The sequence below is a fragment of the Neofelis nebulosa genome, chromosome 1, assembly GCF_028018385.1.
Source record: "Neofelis nebulosa isolate mNeoNeb1 chromosome 1, mNeoNeb1.pri, whole genome shotgun sequence".
NCBI lineage: Eukaryota > Metazoa > Chordata > Mammalia > Carnivora > Felidae > Neofelis > Neofelis nebulosa.
The window spans coordinates 242,200,564-242,224,243 of NC_080782.1; the positions used below are offsets into that span (position 1 = coordinate 242,200,564).

Genomic DNA, 23,680 nt, shown 5'->3' on the forward strand with positions numbered 1-23,680 from the left:
CCTATGCAGATCCTTTGTCTATACTTTAATTGGTTTGTCTGTTTAAAATTGAGTTGTAATAGTTCTTTTATATTCTGGATACAAGTCTCTTAAATACACGATTTTCACGTATTTCCTCCATTTCTGTGAGTCGCATTTTACTTTTTTATGTTGTCCTTTGAAACACAGAAAATTTGCATTTTGATGATGTCCAATTTATTTTTTCATTTGTTGTCATATCTCAGAAATCATTGCTTTATCCAAGGTCATGAAAATTTATGCCTGTGTTTTCTTCTAAGACTGGCTTCTTACATATAAGCTCTTATATTGAAGACTTTGATCCGTTTTGGGTTAAGTTTTATGTGTGATGTGAGATAGTGGTCCAGCTTTATTCTTTTGCATGTGGATATCAGGTATCCCAACAGATGTTTGACCATTGATTAGAAAGGTAGAAGAGGTGGGATGCGGGGGGGGGGGGGGGGGCGGGGGGATCAGTTAGTTAAGCGTCCCACTTTGGCTCAGGGTATGATCTCACAGTTCATGAGTTTGAGCCCTGCCTCAGGCTCTGCTCACAGCTTAGAGCCTAGAGCCTGCTTTGGATTCTGTCTCCCTCTCTCTGCCCCTCCCCTGCTCGTGCTCTGTCTTTCTTGCTCTCAAAAATAAATAAAACATTAAATAAATAAATAAATAAGGAAGAGGCTGGGGAAGTAGGAAGTACCTGATATATGTCATGGTGGTGAATGATTACTGTGTCTGTTAATGTGTAATTTAGTTGCCCTAACATCAGTTTTTAATTTGGAATACCAAAAGAATTGATAGGAGAAATTATTCATATGAATAAATGATCTATAGGGTTAGATATGCGTGCTCAGCCTGCCAATTTTGTATTTAGTAGGTATTACATAAATATTTGTTGATAAATGAAAGGACATGCTTATAACCTGAAATATATATTAGGTTGCTTGGGAGGAAATTTTGAGTAATTGACTGCTGAAGCTTTTGGAAATTTCTTACAGAGAAATGTGTAAATTATGACCTAAAAATGTTATTGTGAAGCCAGTGGACACTGACTCAACAGTGGAGCTAAGATGTGCAGAAAGATATTAATGAAAAGAATACACGGATTGAATGTTGAGATATTTATTAGTATTTAAGACTGTTAGTCCTGTCATAATTAATTTGCAGTGATCTTGGGTCAAGATTAATGTGCATACAGGGTTTCGCTAAAGAAATCCTAACTCTACAGCAGGGGTTCTCAGTTGGGGTGATTTTGCACACTTGGGACATTTGGCCATGTCTGGAGACATATTTGGTTATCACAACTAGGGGAGTGCTACTTAGGCAACTGGTGAGTAGAGGCCCGGGGTATTACTAGACACCCTAGAATGCAAAGGACAACTCCCACGAGAAGCAGTTACTGTGCCCAAAAGGTCAATAGTGACCCATACAAAAACTTCTATGTGAATATACTTAGCAGTATTATTTATAATGGGCAACAAGTGGAAGTGACCCAAGTAGCCATCAACTGATGAATGGATAAATGTGGTTTACTCACATAGCAGAATATTATTCATCAATAAAAAGGAAGGCTGGTACTGATACATGCAACAAAATGGATACACCTTGGAAACATCATACATCTTAAGTGAAAGAATTCATTCACAAAAGACTGCATGTTGTAGAATTCCATTCGTAGGAAATGTTCAGAGTAGGCAGGTCTGTGGAGACAGACAGATGAGTAGTTACCTGGGGCCAGGAGGTTGGAGGAAGTAGGAGATGATGGCTTAAGTGCATAGAGCTCCATTTTGGAGATGAAAGTGTTCTAAAATTATATCATGGTGACAGTCGTATAACTTGAAAAACCGTTGAGTTGTACAGTCAATGAGTAAATTGTGTAGTATGTGAATGAAGTCTCAAGTCTTTAAAAATATCAGTCATGTCAAGGGTTAGAAATCGTGCCATACAGATCAACTGCCTGTTGTCAGGGCAAGTTATAGAGGTAGATTAAGGGTGAGGATACAGTTTTGGGAGATATTCCTGTTCTGGAGCCACTGAAGTAAAGGGAGTGAGAAAGATCAAAGAAAGGCAGAGAAGATCAGTGGTAGAATCTTTGGCTCCAACAGTAGTAAGAACCAGGAAGAAGCAAAAGAGATTGAGCAGGGCAGTGGGCAGTTTAGATAAGCAGAGGGGATAACCAGGTGAGTAGTCTGGGAAGCAAAGATACGTGGGCATTTCAAAAAATAAAGGTAATAGACACACTCTGATACTGAAAGGGAAGACGTAGATTGGGTATCAGGACACAGATAGTCACGTGAAGAGCTGTTTATGCATTGCGCAAAAGCCATTTCAGTGAATGAGTAGTGATTGGTCATTGATGAGGTAGAAAGTGTAGATATTCCATAGACCATGAACTGTGAGGAATGGAATAAGGATTTGAGACACTTGAACCTTTGGTTTGGGTTTGTACTTTGTACTTTGGAGAGATGAACCTATTTATTGCCCAAGGGAAAGAAGTCAGAATTGAAGCAAGAAAATGCGATCTTACACGTACTAGGTAAGCCAGTGATGTGGATTTTCAGATAGCCTAGGATGCAGTTCAGGTAGTGAGGAAGATAGTAAGCTTTAGGATGCATGGCATGCCTGCCACCATGACCCAAGTTTCTTAGCTCTCAAATGCTGTTTTGATCAGCTGTGTCCAGGTTTGTTCAAAAGTAGAGGAGCAAAGTGGTGGACATCAGTATCTGATAGAGTCAAAAAAAATTTTTTTTTAATGTTTATTTATTTTTGAGATAATGTGAGAGAGTGTAAGCAGCAGAGGGCACACAGAGGGAGACACAGAATCTGAAGCGGGCTCCAGGCTCTGAGCCGTCAGCCCAGAGCCCGACGCGGGGCTCCAGCTCGCGAACTGTGAGATCATGACCTGAGCCGAAGTCGGACGCTTAACCGACTGAGCCACCCAGGCGCCCCACTGATAGAGTTTTTAAGTGTGTGTGTGTGTGTGTGTGTGTGTGTGTGTGTGTGTGTGTGTGAGAGAGAGAGAGAGGGAGAGAGAGGATGTATAAAGCCATTACGAAGTTTCTTCTTCAGTTCTTTTTTTTTTTTTTTTTTAGTTCTTCCCCAAACTGTTCTCTGTTTATACTGGTATTGTACACTTTAAAAGGAAAGTCGATCTGTAAAGTCATTAGCCAGTGTGTGAAGTAGTTGTATTATCCTTCCAGGTATATTTCTGCTTTACAAGAAACATACCCAAGAGGAACCAGCCAGAAGAATTTCTGACTTCAGGCCATTAGAAGGAAAGGTTATGTCGAGAGTAGTCCTTCAATCTTAGGTTACAATTGATTATGCTAAATTATGTGTTCATTATACTATAATATTTTGAAAAATATTTTGTAGTTGAACTTTGAACTTGGTAGTTCTTATATCTGTTTTCTTGCCCGTGATATCCCCCTAATGACTTGCAGTTATTATCCCATTATACATACTGTAGTTACATGTAACTACCGGCGACAGTAGGGCCTTTGGCTGTAGGAGACAGTTAACAAAACTGATTTTTGATGTCAACCTGCAGGTGGTTGGAGAGTGAACAAAAGGATGCCCACTAAGTTCTTTGCTTCTGTATGAACAGGGCTGTGCAGTTCTATTTTCTCTTCGTGAGCCCATGGGTTTTTCACTTACTACTTTATGTAGTTTGAATCCATACGGAGCAGGGAGGAATGGATTGAGCAGTAGAAAAAAGTCTCCCCAAGAGGAAGCTTAACTTTTTAGCTCTCTTAATTGCTTAGTCATTTAAGGCCACAGGCAACTTAACAGTTGAACCCTGTGTGCCAAGAGCAGTGTCTTTTGGTGCCCCTTTGGCTCAGTAAGTTAGATCATTTATGTAGGTGTCTGTTGGGCAGATCTGACTTAATTACTTTAAATGCAGGATTTCTCATTAGAAAATGGCTTTCTTTAAAATTACTTATTTATAAAGGAATCCATTGAGTTCTTAATTCCGTGAGCTGTCTAGGTTATCAGTTCAATAAATTCTTAATGAATGCTGCTACTTACATGGTAATCCTGTGCTGTGCTCTGAAGTATCGAGTTTAAGATTGTATTATTTGCAGAATGATATTGATGGGAAGGTGTAAAAGAGCTAGCCACTAAATCCATGTTTTTCCCATGTGTTAGGTTTGAGTGAGTAGTGAATACTCAAGAAATTACAATTGTATGTAGGGTTTTTGTTTATTAATATCTACAGTAAATTCTTGAAGGCCTTTCTGTGCACTTTAATTTTGATGGCAGGGTTTTTTCATTGGCTTTAGAAAGCTGTGGTTTAGAGAGAGCATTAAGACCGTGTGGGTTTCATCTTTTTATCGGTCAAGGAAACTGCTTTTGCCATGGGTAGAACTGTACTTTCTACCCCGATCATTTGTCTTTTAGCAGATTTGACCATTATTTGCACTGGGAAAAAAAGTGTGTGCGAATCTGTTACCAGTTAATGCAAAGTCACTGTTCCACTGACAGTGGGCTGATAGGGTGATCTTTATATATGAAGATTACACAACCACCCACCCTAGACAGTTCTGGTGGATATACCAGTGATTAATATTATTATTGTGATTCTGCAGCTCAGCCTTGAATCGGATTTTTAAGTTGCTTGTTAGAGGGGATTAGGCCTTTTCTCTCTGTTCACATCTGTTTTGATGACTAATCCTACACTAGGATAGGTAAGTAACCAACATATTGGAATGGAATGCAAAAAAGAGCTAGATAACCTTTGAAAGTTCTCCGCCCTAACCACCAAAACATTTATCCACATCTAAATGTGTAGCATTAACTGTATGAAAGTAATGGAAATGTAATCTAATTGGGGTAAACATGATATACTATAGTCTTTTGCATTTTTAATCTTGGGCGCGTGCGCTCTCTCTCTTTTTAACATTTATTTATTTTTGAGAGACAGAGTGTGACAGGGGAAGGGACAGAGAGAGGGAGACAGAATCCGAAGCAGGCTCCAGGCTCTGAGCTGTCAACACAGAGCCTGACTTGGGGATTGAACCCACGAACCATGAGATCATGACCTGAGCCGAAGTCAGACACTTAAGCCACTGAGCCACCAAGGAGCCCCCAGGCTCTCTATTTTTTAATCCACCGAGGACAGTAAATATTCCTCATTATGTATCAATTTCCTTCACAAAAAAGAAGGAAGTGGGGAATTGTCATATATGGAAGACTTTAACATTTTAAACCCATGTTTATAAGTCATCTAAAATGTCTACTTGGTACATTATGTCTTGTGCTTTCATTAAAAGTATTCTTGGGGCACCAAAAATAGAACATGTGACTTTTTTTTTTCCTTAAAAAAAAAAAGGGTTTTTTTTTTAAATGTTTGTTTATTTTTGAGAGAGGCAGAGAGATAGAGTGCCAGCAGGGTAGGTGGAGAGACAGGGAGACACAGAATCCGAAGCAGGCTCCAGGCTCTGAATTGTCAGCACAGAGCCTGATGCGGGGCTTGAACCCACAAACTGCAAGATCATGACCTGAGCCGAAGTCAGAAGCTCAACTGACTGAGCCACACAGGTGCCCCCATGTGACTCTTGATCTTGGGATTGTGGGTTAAAGCCCCACATTGGGTGTAGAGATTACTTAAAAATAAAATCATTAAAAAAACAAAGTCCTACAACTGTATTCTTAATTGAGGATTCATATTTAAAAACTTAAGTTTGGGGCGCGCCTGGGTGGCTCAGTCGGTTAAGCGGCCGACTTCGGCTCAGGTCATGATCTCGTGGTCCGTGAGTTTGAGCCCCACGTCGGGCTCTGTGCTGACAGCTCAGAGCCTGGAGCCTGTTTCAGATTCTGTGTCTCCCTCTCTCTGACCCTCCCCCGTTCATGCTCTGTCTCTCTCTGTCTCAAAAATAAATAAACGTTAAAAAAATTTTTTTTTAAAAGAAAATAAAAAAAAATAACTTAAGTTTGTAATTTTTAAAAAAAAGATACATGTGGACATAACATAAATTTTGAGACCTAAGATATATTGTTTTTTTAAAGGCATTGTGATATAATTCACATACCATACAAGTCCACACATTTAAAATGTACAGTTAAGTGTTTTCTTTAAAGTTTACTCAGAGTTGTGCAACAATCACCACCATTGATATAGGGAATATTTATCACTCCAATAAGAAACCCCATAGCATACCCTTTAACATTCCCACCCTGCATTCCCACTCACCTCCACTCCCTTTTAATAGCAACTGCTAATCCACATTCTGTCTCTATAGATAATTGTTATTCTGGATGTTTTATTTAAATGGAACCTTACAGGGGTGCCTGGGTGGCTCGGTCTCATGTTAAGCATCTGACCTCAACTCAGGTCATGATCTTGTAGTTCATGGGTTTGAGCCCCACATCGGGTTCTGTGCTGATGGCTCAGAACCTGGAGCCTGCTTCGGATTCTTTGTCTCTCTTTCTCTGTGTCCCTCCCCTGATCACGTGCTCGCTCTCGCTCTCTCTCTCTCTCATTCTCTCAAAAATAAATAAAACATGAAATAAGTAAATAAATAAATAAATAAATGGAACCATACAATACGTGGGTTTTTTGTCACTTTTATGTGGCATGTTTTTGAGGTTTATTCATGTAGCATGTATCAGTATTCCATTCCTTTTTATTGCCAAGTAATATTCCACTGTGTGCATAGTACTGTGTCTTATTTCTCTGTTCATCTGATCAGTTGATGGTTATTTGAGTTCTTTCCATTGTTTTAAAATAATTTCCAATACAGAATGCTGCTGCCGGGAACATCTTTTTCCATACTCGTGGATGTATGTTTCCATTTCTCTTGGGTGTATATGCAGGAGTGGAGTTGCTAGGTCATATGATAACTGTTATTTAACATTTTGAGGAACTATCAGACTGTTTTCCACAATACCTACACTACTTTTGCATTAACATTGTAGTATATGAGTATTCCATTTTGTCTGCATCCTTACCAACATTTGTTTCTGGTTTTTTGTTTATAACCATCTTATTTCATACAAAACGGTATCTTGTTGTGGCTAAGAATTGCCTTACCCTATAGATAAATGCTATTGAGCATCATTTCATTTGTGGTTTTTTTGGTCATTTGTGTATCTTTAAAGAAATATCTGTCCAGATCCTTTGTTCATTTTTAAATTGAGTTAGTATTTTTTTTAATCTTTGAGTTTTAAGACTCCTGTATATATTATTAAAATCTAAAGTAAGTCTCCTATTCTGTTGGTTGTCTTTTTTACTTTATTGGTAATGGCCTTTGAAACATAGAAATTTTTTAATTTTGATGATGTCTGATTTATCTGTTTTTCTTTTGTTGTTTCTGCTTTTGGATATATTTATAAGACAGCTGTGTCTATAACTTAAGGTCAGAAAGATTTTTTTTAATTTTAATTTTATTTTTTAAAATTTATATCCAAATTAGCATACAGTGCAACAATGATTTCAGGAGTAGATTACTTAATTCCCCTTACCCATTTAGCCCATCCCCCTCCCCGCCCACTCCCTCCAGTGACCCTCTGTCTGCTTTCCATATTTATGAGTCTCTTTTGTTTTGTTCCCCTCCCTGTTTTGATATTATTTTTGTTTCCTTTCCCATATGTTCATGTGTTTTGTCTCTTCTTTTTTTTTTTTTTTTTTTTTTTCTTCTTTTAAATTTATTTTTGGGACAGAGAGAGACAGAGCATGAACAGGAGAGGGGCAGAGAGAGAGGGAGACACAGAATCGGAAACAGGCTCCAGGCTCCGAGCCATCAGCCCAGAGCCTGACGCGGGGCTCGAACTCACGGACCGCAAGATCGTGACCTGGCTGAAGTCGGACGCTTAACCGACTGCGCCACCCAGGCGCCCCTGTTTTGTCTCTTCTTGACATCTGTTAAGTCCTCATATGAGTGAAGTCATATGATTTTTGCCTTTCTCTAATTTCACTTAGCATAATACCCTCCAGTTCCATCCACGTAGTTGCAAATGGCAAGATTTCATTCTTTTTGAGTGCCAAGTAATACTCCATTGTGTGTATGTATGTATGTGTGTATATATATCATACATGTACAGTATACTATATATATATTATATGTATGTACGTACATATATATATATTATATATATATACATATACACACACACACACACACACACACACACACACACACACTGCATCTTCTTTATCCATTCATCCATCGATGGACATCTGGGCTCTTTCCATACTTTGGCTATTGTTGATAGTGCTGCTATAAACACTGGGGTGCATGTGTCCCTTCGAAACAGCACACCTGTATCCCTTGGGTAAATACCTAGTAGCGCAATTGCTGGGTCGTAGGCTAGTTCGACTTTCAGCTTTTTGAGGAACCTCCATACTGTTTTCCAGAGCGGCTGCACCAGCTTATATTCCCAAGAGAGATTTTTTTTTTTAATAGACTAATTTTTAAAGAGGAATTTTAGTTTCATAGCACTATTGAGCAGAAGGTACATAGATTTCCCGTATCCTTCTTTCCACCTAAGTTTTAGCAGTAATGGCTCCACATGCATTTGTAGGTTTTTGTGTGAACAAAAATTTTCAGCTCTTTTATGTAAATACCCAGGAGCACAATTGCTGGATTGTTTGGTAAGAGTATGTTTAGTTTTATATGAAACTGCCAAACTGACCTCAAAAGTGGCTGCACTGTTCTGCACTCCCACCAGCAAGGAATGAGTGTTCCTTCAGCCGCACGTCCTTGTAAGCATTTGGTGTTGTCGGTTCTAGATTTTGGCCAAAGGGGTAGGTTGTACTGGTATCTTACTGTTGTTTTAATTTGCATATATCCCTGGTGACCACGACGTGGAGCATCTTTCCACGTGCTTACTGCCATCTGTATATCTTTGGTGACGTGTCTGGTAAGGTCTGGCCCGTTTTTTCAACCAGGCTGTTTTTCTTATTGTTGAACTTTAAAGGTTTTTGTGGGTTTGGGATAGTATAATAGTCTTTTACCAGAAATATCTTTTGCAAATATATTCGACTAATCTGTGGCTTACTGTCTTATTCTGTTAACATTTCCTTCACAGAGCAGAAGTTTTTAATTTTAATGAAGTTCATGCTACCATTTTTTTCTGTCCTGGATCGTGACTTTGGTATTGTATCTAAAAGGGCATTGTCAAGTCATTGTTCGTCTAGATTTTCTCCTGTATTCTAGGAGTTTTAGTTTTGTGTTTTACATTTCGGTCTGTGATGCGTTTTGAGTAAATTTTTGTAAAGGGTGTATGGTTTGTGTCTAAATTTGCTTTTGTTTTTTTGTTTTTTTTTGCATTAAAGGTCCAGTTGTTCAAACATTATTTGTTGAAAAGACTGTCTTTACCCCATTGTATTACCTTTGCCCCTTTATTAAAGATTATTTGACTGAAAAAAAAAAAAAAGATTATTTGACTATATTTATGTGGGTCTGTTTCTAATCTCTTTATCTGTTCCATTTATCTATTTGTCCATTCTTTTTCCAATACCACACTGTCTTAATTATTGTAGCATTATAGTAAGTTGGATTGTATCAATCCTTTGACTTTGTCCTTGTCCTTTATTTTTAGAATGCAGGAGCAAGGGAGAAGGGAGTTGGAGAGAGAGAGAGAGAGAGAGAGAGAGAGAGAGTGAGAATATGAATCTCAAGCACACTTAGCATAGAACCCAATGTGGGGCTTGATCCCGTGACCCTGGGATCATGACCTGATCTGAAATTAAGAGTTGGGATGCTCAACCAACTGAGCCACCCAGGCGCCCTAACTTTATTCTTGTTCTTAAGGTCACAAAGGTTTAATCTTATATTTTCTTCTAAGAGTTTTATGGTTTTTTAGCCCATACAGTTAGGTCAGTCATACATTAGGTCTGTCATCATTTTAAGTTAGTTTTTGTATATGGTGAAAGGTGAAGATCGTTTCATTTTTTTGCTGAATATCCTGTTGTTCCTGTATCATTTGTTGAAAAAAAGTATTTTCCATGGGGCGCCTGGGTGGCGCAGTCGGTTAAGCGTCCGACTTCAGCCAGGTCACGATCTCGCGGTCCGTGAGTTCGAGCCCCGCGTCAGGTTCTGGGCTGATGGCTCGGAGCCTGGAGCCTGTTTCCGATTCTGTGTCTCCCTCTCTCTCTGCCCCTCCCCCGTTCATGCTCTGTCTCTCTCTGTCCCAAAAATAAATAAAAAACGTTGAAAAAAAAAAAAAAAGTATTTTCCAGTTGTAAATGTGACAGTATGTTTCTGGCTCCTTAGTTCTGTTCTGTTGGTCTTTTTTTTTTTTTTTTTAATTTTTTTTTTTTTTTAAATGTTTGTTTATTTTTGAGACAGGGAGAGACAGAGCATGAACGGGGGAGGGTCAGAGAGAGAGGGAGACACAGAATCTGAAACAGGCTCCAGGCTCTGAGCCGTCAGCACAGAGCCCGACGCGGGGCTCGAGCTCACGGACCCCAAGATCACGACCTGAGCTGAAGTTGGATGCTTAACCGACTGAGCCACCCAGGTGCCCCAGTTCCGTTGGTCTTTATGTCTGTTACTGTGCCACTGCCACAGTGTCTTGATTATTATAGCTTTGTAGTAAGTTTTGAAATCAGGAAGTGTGAGTTCTCTTTGTTCTTTTTTTGAAGATTATTTTATCTTCTCTGTGTCCCTTGCATTTCCATATGAAATTTAGGATCAGTTTATCAATTTCTGCAGGAAAGGCAGCTGGGATTTTGATATAGGTATTGTGCTAAATCTGTAGATGAATTTTGGGAGTATTGTCATGTTAACATTGTTAAATTTTCTGGTCCATGAACATGGGATATCTTTCCGTTTATTTAGATCTTGAACTTCTTCCAACAATATTTTATAGTTTTTGGAGTAGGACGTTTGGAATTCTTTTGTCAACTTCATTCATGTATATTTTATTCTTTTTAATTCAATTATAAATGGAGTTGATTTTTAAATTATTTTCATATTCATTGTTAGTACATAGGAATACATTTTAAAATTTGTTTTTAATGTTTATTTGTTTATTTTTGAGAGAGAGAGAGAGTGAGCAAGCGAGCAGGGGAAGGGCAAGAAGAGAGGGAGACACAGAATCCGAAGCAGGCTCTAGGCTCTGAGCTGTCAGCACAGAGCCCGAAGCGGGGCTTGAACTCAAGGACCGCGAGATCATGACCTGAGCTGAAGTTGGACATTTAACCACTGAGCCACCCAGGCGCCCCTAGAAATACATTTTTAATGTTAATCTTGTACTATGTAATGTTGCTGAATTTGTTTATTAGCTCAAATATTATGTTTAGTGGATTAAAAATAGTATTATATATACAGTGTCATCTACAAACCCTTATTTTTATTCAGGACTTATTATATTTAGGTTTTACATGTGTAGAAGGTGATTTATGAAAGTGTCCTCCACCCCAGGCTGGTGGAGCAACGTATACGAGGCTCCTGGGTTGTGGTAGATGTTAGAATCACCCCCTGGCCCATTGAGCTAATCATAATTACTCAGCCATTGTGCCCCGATCTCACTCTGCTGAAGGAAACTGAGACAGAATCCACCTGCTTTTCATTCTGTTGCAGATCACTACTGTCCAAAGAAAGTGTCCCTAGTCCTGTGATCCTCTGTCATGGGATCATCCCAATTTAAAAACGGGCTCTACAGTCCTGGGTGGTTTGATTTCTGCCTCTTTCTCAAAACTCTTGTTTGCTCATTTGGTGAAGCTGTTCTCTCAGGCCGTTTCCTTTCTGCCATGGCACCTTCTCACATGGGTTTTTCTGCCTGGACCCCTCCCCTTCACCAGATCACCTCCTAAGTGTGCCGCAGTTGTGTACCTTGAATCAGGTTTCTTTTGCTATGGTTTCTCATATGCATGTTATATGTGATTTTCTCCTCTTGGCTCACTTCTCAGCTGTAAGTTTTCATTTGTAGCTTATTTGAGTAAATCTGTTTACTCATTTAGAAGTTCATGAGAACATGGGTCATGTTTTTTGTTCACTGTGTTGTTTCAGCACCTTGCACAGTCTGGCATGTAATAATAGATGCTTAACAAATATATGTTATTTAATTATTGAGGTAAGGTGATTTGATTCTGAAGTGTTATTTCAGTTCTTGGATGTTTGTTTTTGCTGCTAAGATTATTTAGCTAGTAGTTCACCTGGTGTCCATAAATGCTTAAGGGTTTTGGCAATGCTAATCATAAATGACAGTATCATTTGTAATAAGAATGTTTGGCAGGTATGTTTGGTATGTTGGCTTTAATACTTCTTTTTTTAGTTTGGTTACACTGCCTTTTATTGATATTCTATTTTTGTGGATCTGATTTGGTTTTGATAAAAAAAATTTCAACTCTGTCTCTTGGGTAAAGCTAACTGGATCATAAAATAGTAATGGGATATAGAAGCCTTCACCTAAATTAGGATTTCCAGTAAAGCCGATGTTACTATTTGCAGGGAAGGCTTGGGAAAACATTCAGGTGAGGTCAGTTCTCCTTTATTTCAAAGGACTTTTGGTTACTTGGACTGAATGCTGTCTTACTAAGCCTGGGCTCATTGGTTCTGTGTTGTGCCAGAAAGAGAAATAACCGTTTTTGTTGTTAGAAGAATTTATAGTGGCAGAGGTTAAATATTTAAGAAGAAAAACTTGGCTTCCCTTTGCTTCTGAAGCTTGGTTTTACAAATGAGGTAGCTTAAAAAGAATATGGGAAGATGGAGAAATGAAAGTTTTTATTACTTTTGTAAAATGTTCATTGTTGCCACAGGATCTTCCTATATCATGAAGTATTTATAAGAATAGGCTGTGGGAAGGGCGGCTGGGTGGCTCAGTCGGTTAAGCGTCCGACTTCAGCTCAGGTCACAATCTCACGGTCTGTGAGTCCATGAGTTCGAGCCCCGCGTCGGGCTCTGGGCTGATGGCTCGGAGCCTGGAGCCTGCTTCCGATTCTGTGTCTCCCTCTCTCTCTGCCCCTCCCCTGTTCATGCTCTGTCTCTCTCTGTCTCAAAAATAAATAAACGTTAAAAAAAAATTTAAAAGAAAAAAGAATAGGCTGTGGGAATTTTCAGACTCTCTGCAGTTGCTTGAGGATGATTCGCAGTTACTGTATAACTCACCGACTTTTTACAGTCTGCTACCGCCACAAGATGATGCCCTTACTAAAGATGTTACACGAACAAGAACTTATTTGCATATATAAGGACCCGTGTATTTCCAAAGATGACTTTTCTCCTCTCACATTAAGATATGTGCTTACTGATAATACCGTTTGTTGTTTGAAACCTGAAGACTTGTTGCTCGGGACTCCGGTGACTCTCCGTAGCAGGGTGGGATTCGATTCTGTCCTTCTGGCTCTTAGCCCAGTGTGTTTGTCTCTGGTCATATAGTTATAAAATAGGACAGGTGGTACATTTATATGCCTTTGAGTTCTTAGAATTTGCTGAGCTTTCCCTAAGAGAATTTTAGAGCTCGATAGGATCGTTGTGAAGAGAGGGTAGAGAACATAGAGTTAATACTTCACTGTTCTGAGGTGCAGTTGAATTTACATCTGACTACAGCTGATTTTCTAGAGGGTTAAGATAGTGTTGAGCTTAGATGACTGCTTGGGTTTTAGCACTTCAGAATTTGAACCCTTGCGGGCTTCTATTTGGTACAGTGACAGAGACATCATTGTCCTGTAACTCGTGATTTTTGAATCTGGTGAAAGTATGGGAAGGTAAAGTAAGATTAGATGTGGATGACAGATTTTTGAAAAGACATAGGATCATTAAAAGACTGAAAGCAGCTCTCTGTATGGCTGTCTTACTGCACTTTATTTTCTTTGGTTACAAATGAATTATTCTGATACAAAATATAAATTATTGGGGTGCCTGGGTGGCTCAGTTGGTTAAGTGTCCGACTTCGGCTCAGGTCATGATCTCGCGGTTCGTGAGTTCAAGCCAGATTCTGTGTCTCCCTCTCTCTCTCTGACCCTCCCCCATTCATGCTCTCTCTCTGTCTCAAAAATAAAAATAAACGTTGAAAAAAAAATTTTTTTTAAATATAAATTACTTGAGTTCAGTATTTATTGTAGATAAATGTTTAAAGCCATAGCCCAAGAAGATTCTTGATTTAGAATCTGATGCAGATTTTGGTAAATGATAGCTATTTAACCAGTATCAATCTGTTGTGACTTATACATCTTGTAAAATCTGACAGGCGTATAAAATGTATAATGAATGATTAATTAGTAAATAATCATTTCATTGTCAGACTTCTCTTTCATTAGTGACACATTTGGATAAAAAAGATAAAGCAGTATAATGTTTAGATATTATGACACGTTAATGTAGTGGTATAAATCGAAACTTTTGAAAAGGAAACTGTTGTTTTTGAAAGAAACTTGCTTTACTTGACATCATTTTTTAAATTGTCTTAAGAATAGAAATGTTAGATAGATCTCTGAATTTTAGAGGTAGTCTTTGTTTTGTTTTTAAAGTAAGCTACACTATGAATTATCTGGAGAAGTGATATTTTGGGGTGTCATATATATATATATATATATATATATACACACACACACACACACACGCATATACATATACATACACACACACACACGCACACACACATATACACAGAAATAGTGAATTGGCAGTAACAAATTAAAAATTGAAATACCTGAATTTTTTATATTTTGAGTGTACAGATGTGGTCCAGATCTGTATATGACTGTTCTTTTCACACTGTGATGTGCTTCTCACTTTTTTTTTAAATTGCAAAGTAATACTTGTACATCCATAGTAACAGTATTTCAAGTACTCGGAAGGACCCTCAGAGCCTCTCATTCAAAGGCAAGCACTTCAGCAGCTCACAGCACAGTCTGCCACCTAAAACATGTCTTTCTTGTCCGAATAGCTCTGTTCTTAAAAATTTGCTCCATCCATTATTATGACACTGCTTTGTTTTTGTTTTTGTTTTTTTCAAGTTTTTATTAAAATGCTTTTGGGAATGGTCACATGGATACACATGGTTGTATGTTACTGTACCAACGGGAGTATATGTGCACTTTTATTATGATGAAATGGTGTTAGTGGCTGTGCTGGGCTGACTTAAAAGAGAAGGTAGTTAAGTTTGCAGTGTTGTAGAGCAATTCTTCAAAGAACAGTTAGGGTAACCTCTTAGCAAAGTGTGTTATAAATGAGCTTTCTTTTTTTTTTTATTTTTTATTTTTTTTTTTTAATTTTTTTTTTTTTTCAACGTTTTTAATTTATTTTTGGGACAGAGAGAGACAGAGCATGAACGGGGGAGGAGCAGAGAGAGAGGGAGACACAGAATCGGAAACAGGCTCCAGGCTCCGAGCCATCGGCCCAGAGCCTGACGCGGGGCTCGAACTCACGGACCGTGAGATCGTGACCTGGCTGAAGTCGGACGCTTAACCGACTGCGCCACCCAGGCGCCCCATAAATGAGCTTTCTAATAGAAGGCAAATATCATGCCAGAGATAAAAGTCCCTTCTAGGTTTGGAGTTGGAAAACAAAACTCAAATGAAATTTAAAATAACTGGGGGGAAAGGTATTTCCTGGCAGGTGTCAGATATTAACCTCACAGATCTCCATGTGCTGTTAGCAAAATGTAAGGAATTAACATCATTTAAAAAATATGCTGATTGTCAGCTTTTAGAGCAAATTTGGCCATACATATGAGGCACCAGGAAAAGTATGCTTAAAAACAGACCAAGATCAGGGAAGCTGAAACCAGGATTTTTAAAAAATTAAATATTTGAAGATTATTTTGAACCCTATGTTTAGGTGAGCAATTGCAATTATGTCCATTTCATACCTGGAAAAAGCCCTCGCTTGAATGTATGTCTTTCCATTTTCTCAATATAAATCTTTGATATCCAAAAGAATTTATGGAGCATATACATTTTCTTTTTTTTTTTTTTTTAATTTTTTTTTCAACGTTTTTTATTTATTTTTGGGACAGAGAGAGACAGAGCATGAACGGGGGAGGGGCAGAGAGAGAGGGAGACACAGAATCGGAAACAGGCTCCAGGCTCCGAGCCATCAGCCCAGAGCCTGACGCGGGGCTCGAACTCACGGACCGCGAGATCGTGACCTGGCTGAAGTCGGACGCTTAACCGACTGCGCCACCCAGGCGCCCCTGGAGCATATACATTTTCTAAATCAAGGGTGAAAAGAGAATTAAACAAGTATCTTGGTTTAGGTTTTGTTTCCTTTTGCAATACTTACTAATCTTTGAAGTTTTCACCTTCCACTCACTGAAGAACAGTGGCCAACCCCTTGTCGACTAGAACTGGCCTAGTTAGGATATGGGAGATTCTTTACTCTCTTGGAATGAGATTTGCCTTGTTTCCAAGACTAGCAAACTCCGTAAGTATTGCTCCCTTTACTTCTCCCAGTATTCTCCCTCTGTGCTTAAACTGTGTGTGTAGCGTTCTTCGGGGTTATAGATTTTCACTTTCTCTGGCAGTTGACCGGCACCTGAAGTATTTGGCTTTCTTAGAGCAGCTTGCGTTTGCTGGCTGCCTGGGTGGCTGTATTGACAAGAAAATGGGCAAATGGTCTCCTTTGACACTAACCACTTTACTATGGTTATGTGAATGTGTCTCATATCCCCCTAACTTAAAAAGAAATCTATACCTTATGTAAGCATATAAAGTATTAATAAATTGTTATTTTTCTCCGTGAAAATATTTAGTAAAATTATACACGTGTATTTAGTTTGTTAGATCTGGATATTCAACAAAATAACAATTTGTTACCATTTTAATGTAAGATTGCAAACTCCTAACAAACTGGAACTGGATTGTCATGATTTTCTTTATGCATCTCTGCTCAACATAGTACTTAGCATAAGTAATAAACATTTTCCATTAATGAACAGTATATATAAAAATCATTACCTTTTTATTAATAAAATGGGACATTGAAATTTAAGGGGAATAAAACTGGAAAAGATGAAGTGAAATCGGTTTTATGAAGCGCAAAGAATTTATTGCCTTACTCGGGTACTTTATTTCCTATGCTCAAGCCTCCTCCTTTTTTTATGCACCAGCCTTTTATTGTGGAAAATTTCAAAGATGTACAAAAATAAATATCCAGCTTCAACGGCTTTAAATTCTTGTTTCATCTGTACTCTTCCATCCTTAGATAATTGTGAAGCAAATCCTAGACATTATGTGGTTTCATCCACGAATATTTCATTTTGTTTCTCTGAAAGATAATCAAGCCTTTGTTTTTAGACATGTTAAATAAAATACGTAGTATTCAGTCCGCATATTCTGAGTGCACAACACACTGTGAATAACGTGAGACCAATAGGTGCCTGGTGAGAAAGTGAAATCATTTTAATAACTATTGACACACTAAAAGCTTAGCGTTTGTGGGCTGATTTTTTTTTTCGTCTTTTCAAAACCCAGGCTTACGCCATTCCCAGTTCTAACAGTCTTTCTTGTGGCTTCCAACCCGTTCCCTGCACCTCCACAAGGTGGCAGATGAAGGAAGAGAAAAGTGAAATTTAAGTGACTCTGACTTGAGTTTCACTTTTATTCATCAGTCAGATGGAGTTGCAGAATGTTTTTGGAGCAGAAATATTTTTTCAGAAACAAGCAAGCAGACTTCTGAAACAGTTCGCCGTTTCCCCCTTGCTCTACAGAGACAAAATATTAGATATTTCAAAAGAGAGTTAAGTAATAATCTCTTATAAAATAGTTTCCACAGCATTATCATGGTCTTTTAATATTCTCTGTTAATGATTTGGGCTTTAATGAAAATACACCATTTGAACTTGTGTCTGATTTTTGGAAGCTGCAGTTTTGGATAACTGTTGGTGAAATTTCTTATTGAGTGATGCAAATGTTGCCTTAGTTGATGTACTTAGCTGGACAATTGTTGCCAGTGCAGTGACATAACTACCGTGTTTATGCCCAGACAGCTCTCCCTTTCCTTAAAACCTCAGTTTCTACATCAGTGTCGTTGAGTGAATTATGTTCATGCACACTTAGAAATATGTGATGGTTACTGGTTAACTTCTATATGGCGAAGATGCTATTACATTCGGGGTACGTTTGATGTTGAAACACTTGAGCACCAGCAAAGTGGCTTTTTAGTCCATGGGAATTGTAAATGAGCACCTGTAGAGTTGTCTGTAAACTAGGTATTTGTCTGGAATGGTGTTTGCACAATCTAATATGTGGGAGTTTTTCTGCTTCAGTATGCTATATATTCTTGTTCTTTTTTCGTTTCCCAAATAATATATTTCTTGTGGAAATGCTGTTTTTCCAAGTAGTCTGTTGTGAGACTCATTTTGTATATGTGGTTTGAGCTGTTTTAAGATATTGGGGGGAAATGCTGGGATAAATACGCAGAAACTGATTTTCCTTTTTTGCTCGTGTTTTGACATTGTTTTCCACGCATGTTTTTCTTCTGTTGCCACCATTGGCACCTCTGATCATCGAAGTTTTTATGTCCCTGCAGCATGACATGTAATTCTGATGAAACTGTTGCCTTATATTTCTGTAGAGTTCTTTCTTTTTTTTAAGCACTTAATGCCTTTTATTCCTAAGCTTCATGCATGAATTATGTAGCATATGTGAAGAGGCTTAAACCGTTTCCATTACATTCTTTCTGGATGGCTCCTGTTATATTTAGGATATACTTATACTTTAGACAAAGTAAGAATGTTATTGTTGTTGACCTTGACACCAGATAACTGGGCAGACATTATATAGCTATGTTTGAATCTTCACAAAATGTGCTGTTAAAGCCAACAGAGTCCTGGCGGGAGACTCTTCTGGATAGCAGAGTTATGGAGCTGTTTTTCACAGTAAGTCTTGCTTTTCATTTCTGGTGGTGAAGGCCAAGGAAGAGTGCCACTGAAAAGAGTACATGCTTCTGTGTGTGTCCTAAGTAAAACAGGACAGGTTGCTTTTCTCCTTTAAACCCTTCTCTCCTAATCAACACATCTGCTTAAACAAATTACAGAGGAATGTTCTTGGTAATTTATAAAAGTGTTATAGAAGTAGGAATATCTTGGAGCTGATATTCTCAGACTTTTTGATCTCGGAAGCCCTTTACATTCTTAAAAATTATCGAAGACCCCGAAGAGCTTTTGTTTATGGGGATATAACTGCTAATATTTACCACATTAAAATTTCAAACGAAAAACTTAAAAAAATAATTTGTTGATTCATGTAAAGGTAGCATTGGGAGGGGCATGTGGCTGGCTTAGTCAGTGGAGCATGTGATTCTTGATCTCAGGATTGTGGGTTCAGGCCCCCTGTTGGGTGGGGAGGTTACGTAAAATCTTAGAAAAAAAAATAGTACCCAAACCCTTACATATTAGCGTAAATAACGTTTTAATGAACCGATAGCTGTATTTTTGGAAAAAGAACAGTTTACTGAAGAGTGGCATTGTTTTATATTCTTGTAAAACTCTAATGTCATGCTTAACTGAAGACTGATTCTCAGATCTGCTTGTACATCCAGCTGGTTGTAATATTACAGGTCAAGTAACCTGGAGGAAACTCCACTGTATACATGCGTGACAGTGTGTTAGTACCAGTGTGGAAACGGTTTTGCCCTTACACACAACCTGACGTGGTCTTAGCAATGTGTCAGGATCCCTGGACGACACTTGAAGTACGGCCATAACAGAGTAGAGGGTACTTTATGTGCTCATTTATGACCCATGACTATGGGTCAAGGTAGTGGTTTTGAATAGCAATTTATTTCGATTATAACTTCACATGGTCTTGTTTATTGTTTGCTAGAAAGAAGTAGGCTCGGGGCACCTGGGTGGCTCAGTCTTAAGCGTCTGACTTGGGCTCAGGTCACGATCTCGCGGTTCCTGAGTTCGAGCCCCGCGTCGGGCTCTGTGCTGACAGCTTGGAGCCTGGAGCCTGCTTCGGATTCTGTGTCTCCCCCTTCCTCTGCCCTTCCCGTACTCACGCTGTGTCTCTATCAAAAAATTTTAAAAAAGAAGTAGGCTGTACGTTCCCATGTTTGTTCATGAGGGTCCCCACTGTAATAGTCAAAGGCTGGTGAAAGAAATGTATGTGTGTGGAGGGGAGAGGGATGTTGATTTGCTGTTAATAGCCTAAGCCCACAAGTTAGATGTAATGACTGGGGCAGAAGTCCAATAAAGACCAGTTAAGAAGAAAAAAATGGAAGCTGTTTTAATCCCAACCATTTTAGTTTCTCACCTTCTTATTTGTTTGAAAAATATTATTTACTATCCTTACAACTGCCTTCCCTTCTCGGTTCAACCATGTAAAATATTGTCGTTGTATGGTACGTATTTTAAAATACCTAGAATAAGGTTGTTCGACCATGGTTGTCTACATAAAAATGTTTTCTGTAGAAATGCTGAGACTTCATTACCTTGCAGTATATTCTGTAAATCGGAGCGATGGTGACCGAAAGCATCTCAGCATCAAAGAGGCAGTTGTAACTAAATTAACAGGTTCTGGCGCCTGCCATATCTGACAGAAATTGTCTCGATACGTATCCGAGTTCACTTCTTTGTGTTCTTCGTTTGACTGAAAGAAGAGCCCATTCCAGCAGTTTTTGAAAAGGTGCAAAACTTGCTGGCGGTACTGGAAACCGCTACCCCGAATCCGAGCAGCTGTCTAGACAAAGCAGACAGCTGTTCCTGTCAGCTGTGAACCGCCACACACAGATGGCTTCTCAGCCTGAAAGTTAACCCTTTCTGCATGGTCGCCTTAGCAGTTTTGTGTCTGGGGCCTGGTACTTTCGTTTGAGGAGCTGATAAGCAACTTGAGTTTGTAAATTGTTACAGAGAGGACAGTGGGGCTAATCTTTTTATTTCGTTCGGGTTTTGTTAAACTTATTTTCAATCGTGAGTTCGTTACCGAATAGAAAGCAGTGTTCCATTGGTTATCCTCGTTTCTCTAGATTTGAGTATATAGACATAAATACACTATTGAATGGAATTAAAACTTTAAGTATGTTGGTCACATCTGAATCGAGAAACACTCGAGGTGACATTCTGCCCCTCGGAAGCTTACAGATGTCTCAGTTTCTCTTTCTTCCACGAGGTATTGGAAAAACCACTCTCGTTAGTTTTTCCTCCTGCCTTCTTGGCTGATCCTTCTTGACCTCATTTATGCTCTCTGTTTTTCTCTGCTCATTGCCAAACTGCTAGTGTTCTGTCTCAGTTCTCAACCCTGCCGACCGTATACACTCTCCTCGGACTGTCTCTTCCACACGTAGGACTTCAAGTGCCACGTCTGCACCGATGACTCCTAAATCTATATTCAGCACAGGCTGCTCCAAAGTTCCAGAGCCTTATAATCCAAGTGCTTACTGGATGTTTTAATTTGGAAGGCCTACAGACATCTCAGATTCAGCATGTTCCAGTAGAATTTATCATCTTACTGACTTGCTTCTGTTTATTCTTGTCTTGCTTCACCATTCACCTCTGTGGGTGTTCTGTTAGACTTTGCGTTTCCTTAGCCCTCTGCTTTCCCTACTCAGGTGATGAATTCAGTTTTTAACTTGTCACATGGTTCCGTTGCGGAAGAACTCCTTTGTAAGGCTGACATTGGAAGAAGGGCAGGAGTCTACTGTATTATGCAAGAACTAATCATTATGGATCATGAGTTTTATATGGTTCACATTTCAGAGAACATAAATTAAGTTTGAACACTACATGCAGGCTCTGCGGTAGTATTTTATTTTTATTTTATTTTATTACATAATCAGATTAGCCATTTCACTCATCATTTCTTTTGATTCCTCACTTCTGGACCAGTAATGAATAACCATTTGGCTCTCTATTGGTAGAAAAGAAACCCTCTGTTGTCCCAGATTGCATTGGATCCATTGGTTGAACGTACCCCCTGGATAACATGCTTCAATGTTGATTAGGTTAAACAGCATGATGAAATTTAGTTATACTTTTCAGATAAGGAACTTAAAAATGAGTTGTGTTCAAAAGTTCATGAACTGGACAATGTAGATTATATGAATTTGCGCATTATACTTTTACTATATAAAACTTAAAATGTAATAGAACATATTTTGGGAAACATTTGTGTTATTCTAGACCAGGGATTGGCAGACTTTTTCTGTAAAGGCCAGGTAGTAAACATTAGGCTTTGCTGGTCACCTGTTCTCTGAGGCAGCTGTTCAGCTCTGCCTTTGTAGTACAGAAGCCCTTTGTAGCGCAGAAGCAGCATAGCTGATACCTAAACAAACAAGCGGGGCAGTGTTCCTGCAAAACTTTTGTTAACAGCCATCAAAATGTGAATTTTGTTTAATTGTCCTATGTCTTGAGATTTTGTTATTCTTTGGTTTTGTTTTTCCCAACCATATAAATATGTAGAAACCATTCTGCAGGCCATACAAACATGAGCAGGAGGCCAGATTCGGCCATCGGCTGTGGTTTTCCAGCCCCTGTTGGAGACCGAAGAGGGTGGTGTATTTCAAGCGTCTCAATTAACTTTGTAACTCTTTAGTATTTTAAATATCTTAAAGCCTTAAGAAGTTCAAGGTTTAAAGAGTAATGAAATCAATCAGTGAATAAGGGTTTATTACCTGTTCGCTGTGTACCTGGGTACCAAAAATGTACCTGTGAATATTTATAAGAAATATTCTAACTGCAAGTAATTTATAAATGATTTGCAGAGTCGAAGTGAACGTAACTTGAAACAAATAGAGCGCAAGTGTTTAAAATTTTGTGACACATTCAGAAAGCAAAGAAATTTGTGTAAGAAAAGAAGGGCTGGAGAAGTCAAATGCTTGTGGAAAATAGAAGATGGTTGCCATCAATGTGGTTGGTGGATTAAGATAAAAAATACCTATAAGTTCTTTTTTTTTCCCCAAGTTTACTTATTTTTGAGAGAGAGCGAGAGCACACACGAGCGAGGGAGGGGCGCAGAGAGGCAGAGAGAGAGAGAGAGAGAGAGAGAGAGAGAGGGAATCCCAAACGGGCTCCCTGCTGTCAGCATAGAGCCCCGACGCAGGGCTCGATCTCAGGAACTGAGATCATGACCAAGAAGAGTCAACCGCTCGGCCGACTGAGCCACCCGGATGCCCCTGTAATTTCTTTACTAAGTGTATTTTCCTTAATTATGATTAGTTGTGTCAGATTTAAGCAATGAAACGTCTTTAAAATCTGAGAATATTAAGAACAGTGTAAAGTTAGGGAGCAGTAATTGATTTCCTTCAAACAGAATACTGTGTACGAGGTGTTTCACATCAGTGTTGCATCACTGATAGAAAATCTAGATGAGGCTTAAAGTGGACTAAGTAAAATTAAAAAAATGTTTAGCCCTTACTCATAGCAGTGTGTACCGGATAAAATGAGATTCAGACAAATTGTGGCAATGTCAGAGTTAACGCAAGAGTGTGCTTATGTACTAGTTGAGTGAGTGAGTGTCTGAAAAGGTAAATTGCTTTTCTAAGTGTACGACTGTTTACTTCTACTAAAGCAGCATCTATATACTCCTGATTGAACTTGTCTGCTAACTTTAGCAAGAAGCTGTAGCTAGGCATAGTTAGCATAATACAGATGACTGTCGTCGTTGCTGTTTTTAGAAGAAGGCAGTATGTCTGACTGGCTGGCATCTGTTTCTCTCTTTGTCATAACATCCTGGAGACAGTTCAATTTTCAAAATGTAGGTAGCCCTCAGTTAAAAATTACTCGATATGTTTAAAAAATCATGGCCTGTAATGTAAAGTGGACTGAGGGGCAATTTTCAAATTCAGTTAGATTC

General features: G+C 38.8%; 1 protein-coding gene across 4 annotated transcripts in view; it reads left to right on the plus strand.

The window, feature by feature from the left end:
- XPO4 (exportin 4) overlaps positions 1–23,680 on the plus strand; it is a 123,375-nt gene that overhangs the window by 56,168 nt on the left and 43,527 nt on the right. For all 4 annotated transcript variants that reach the window (XM_058690189.1, XM_058690179.1, XM_058690201.1 and 1 more), the window contains one exon: positions 18,653–18,765. In XM_058690189.1, coding sequence (XP_058546172.1) covers positions 18,653–18,765 — 113 coding nt within the window. The remainder of the gene's footprint in view (positions 1–18,652; positions 18,766–23,680) is intronic.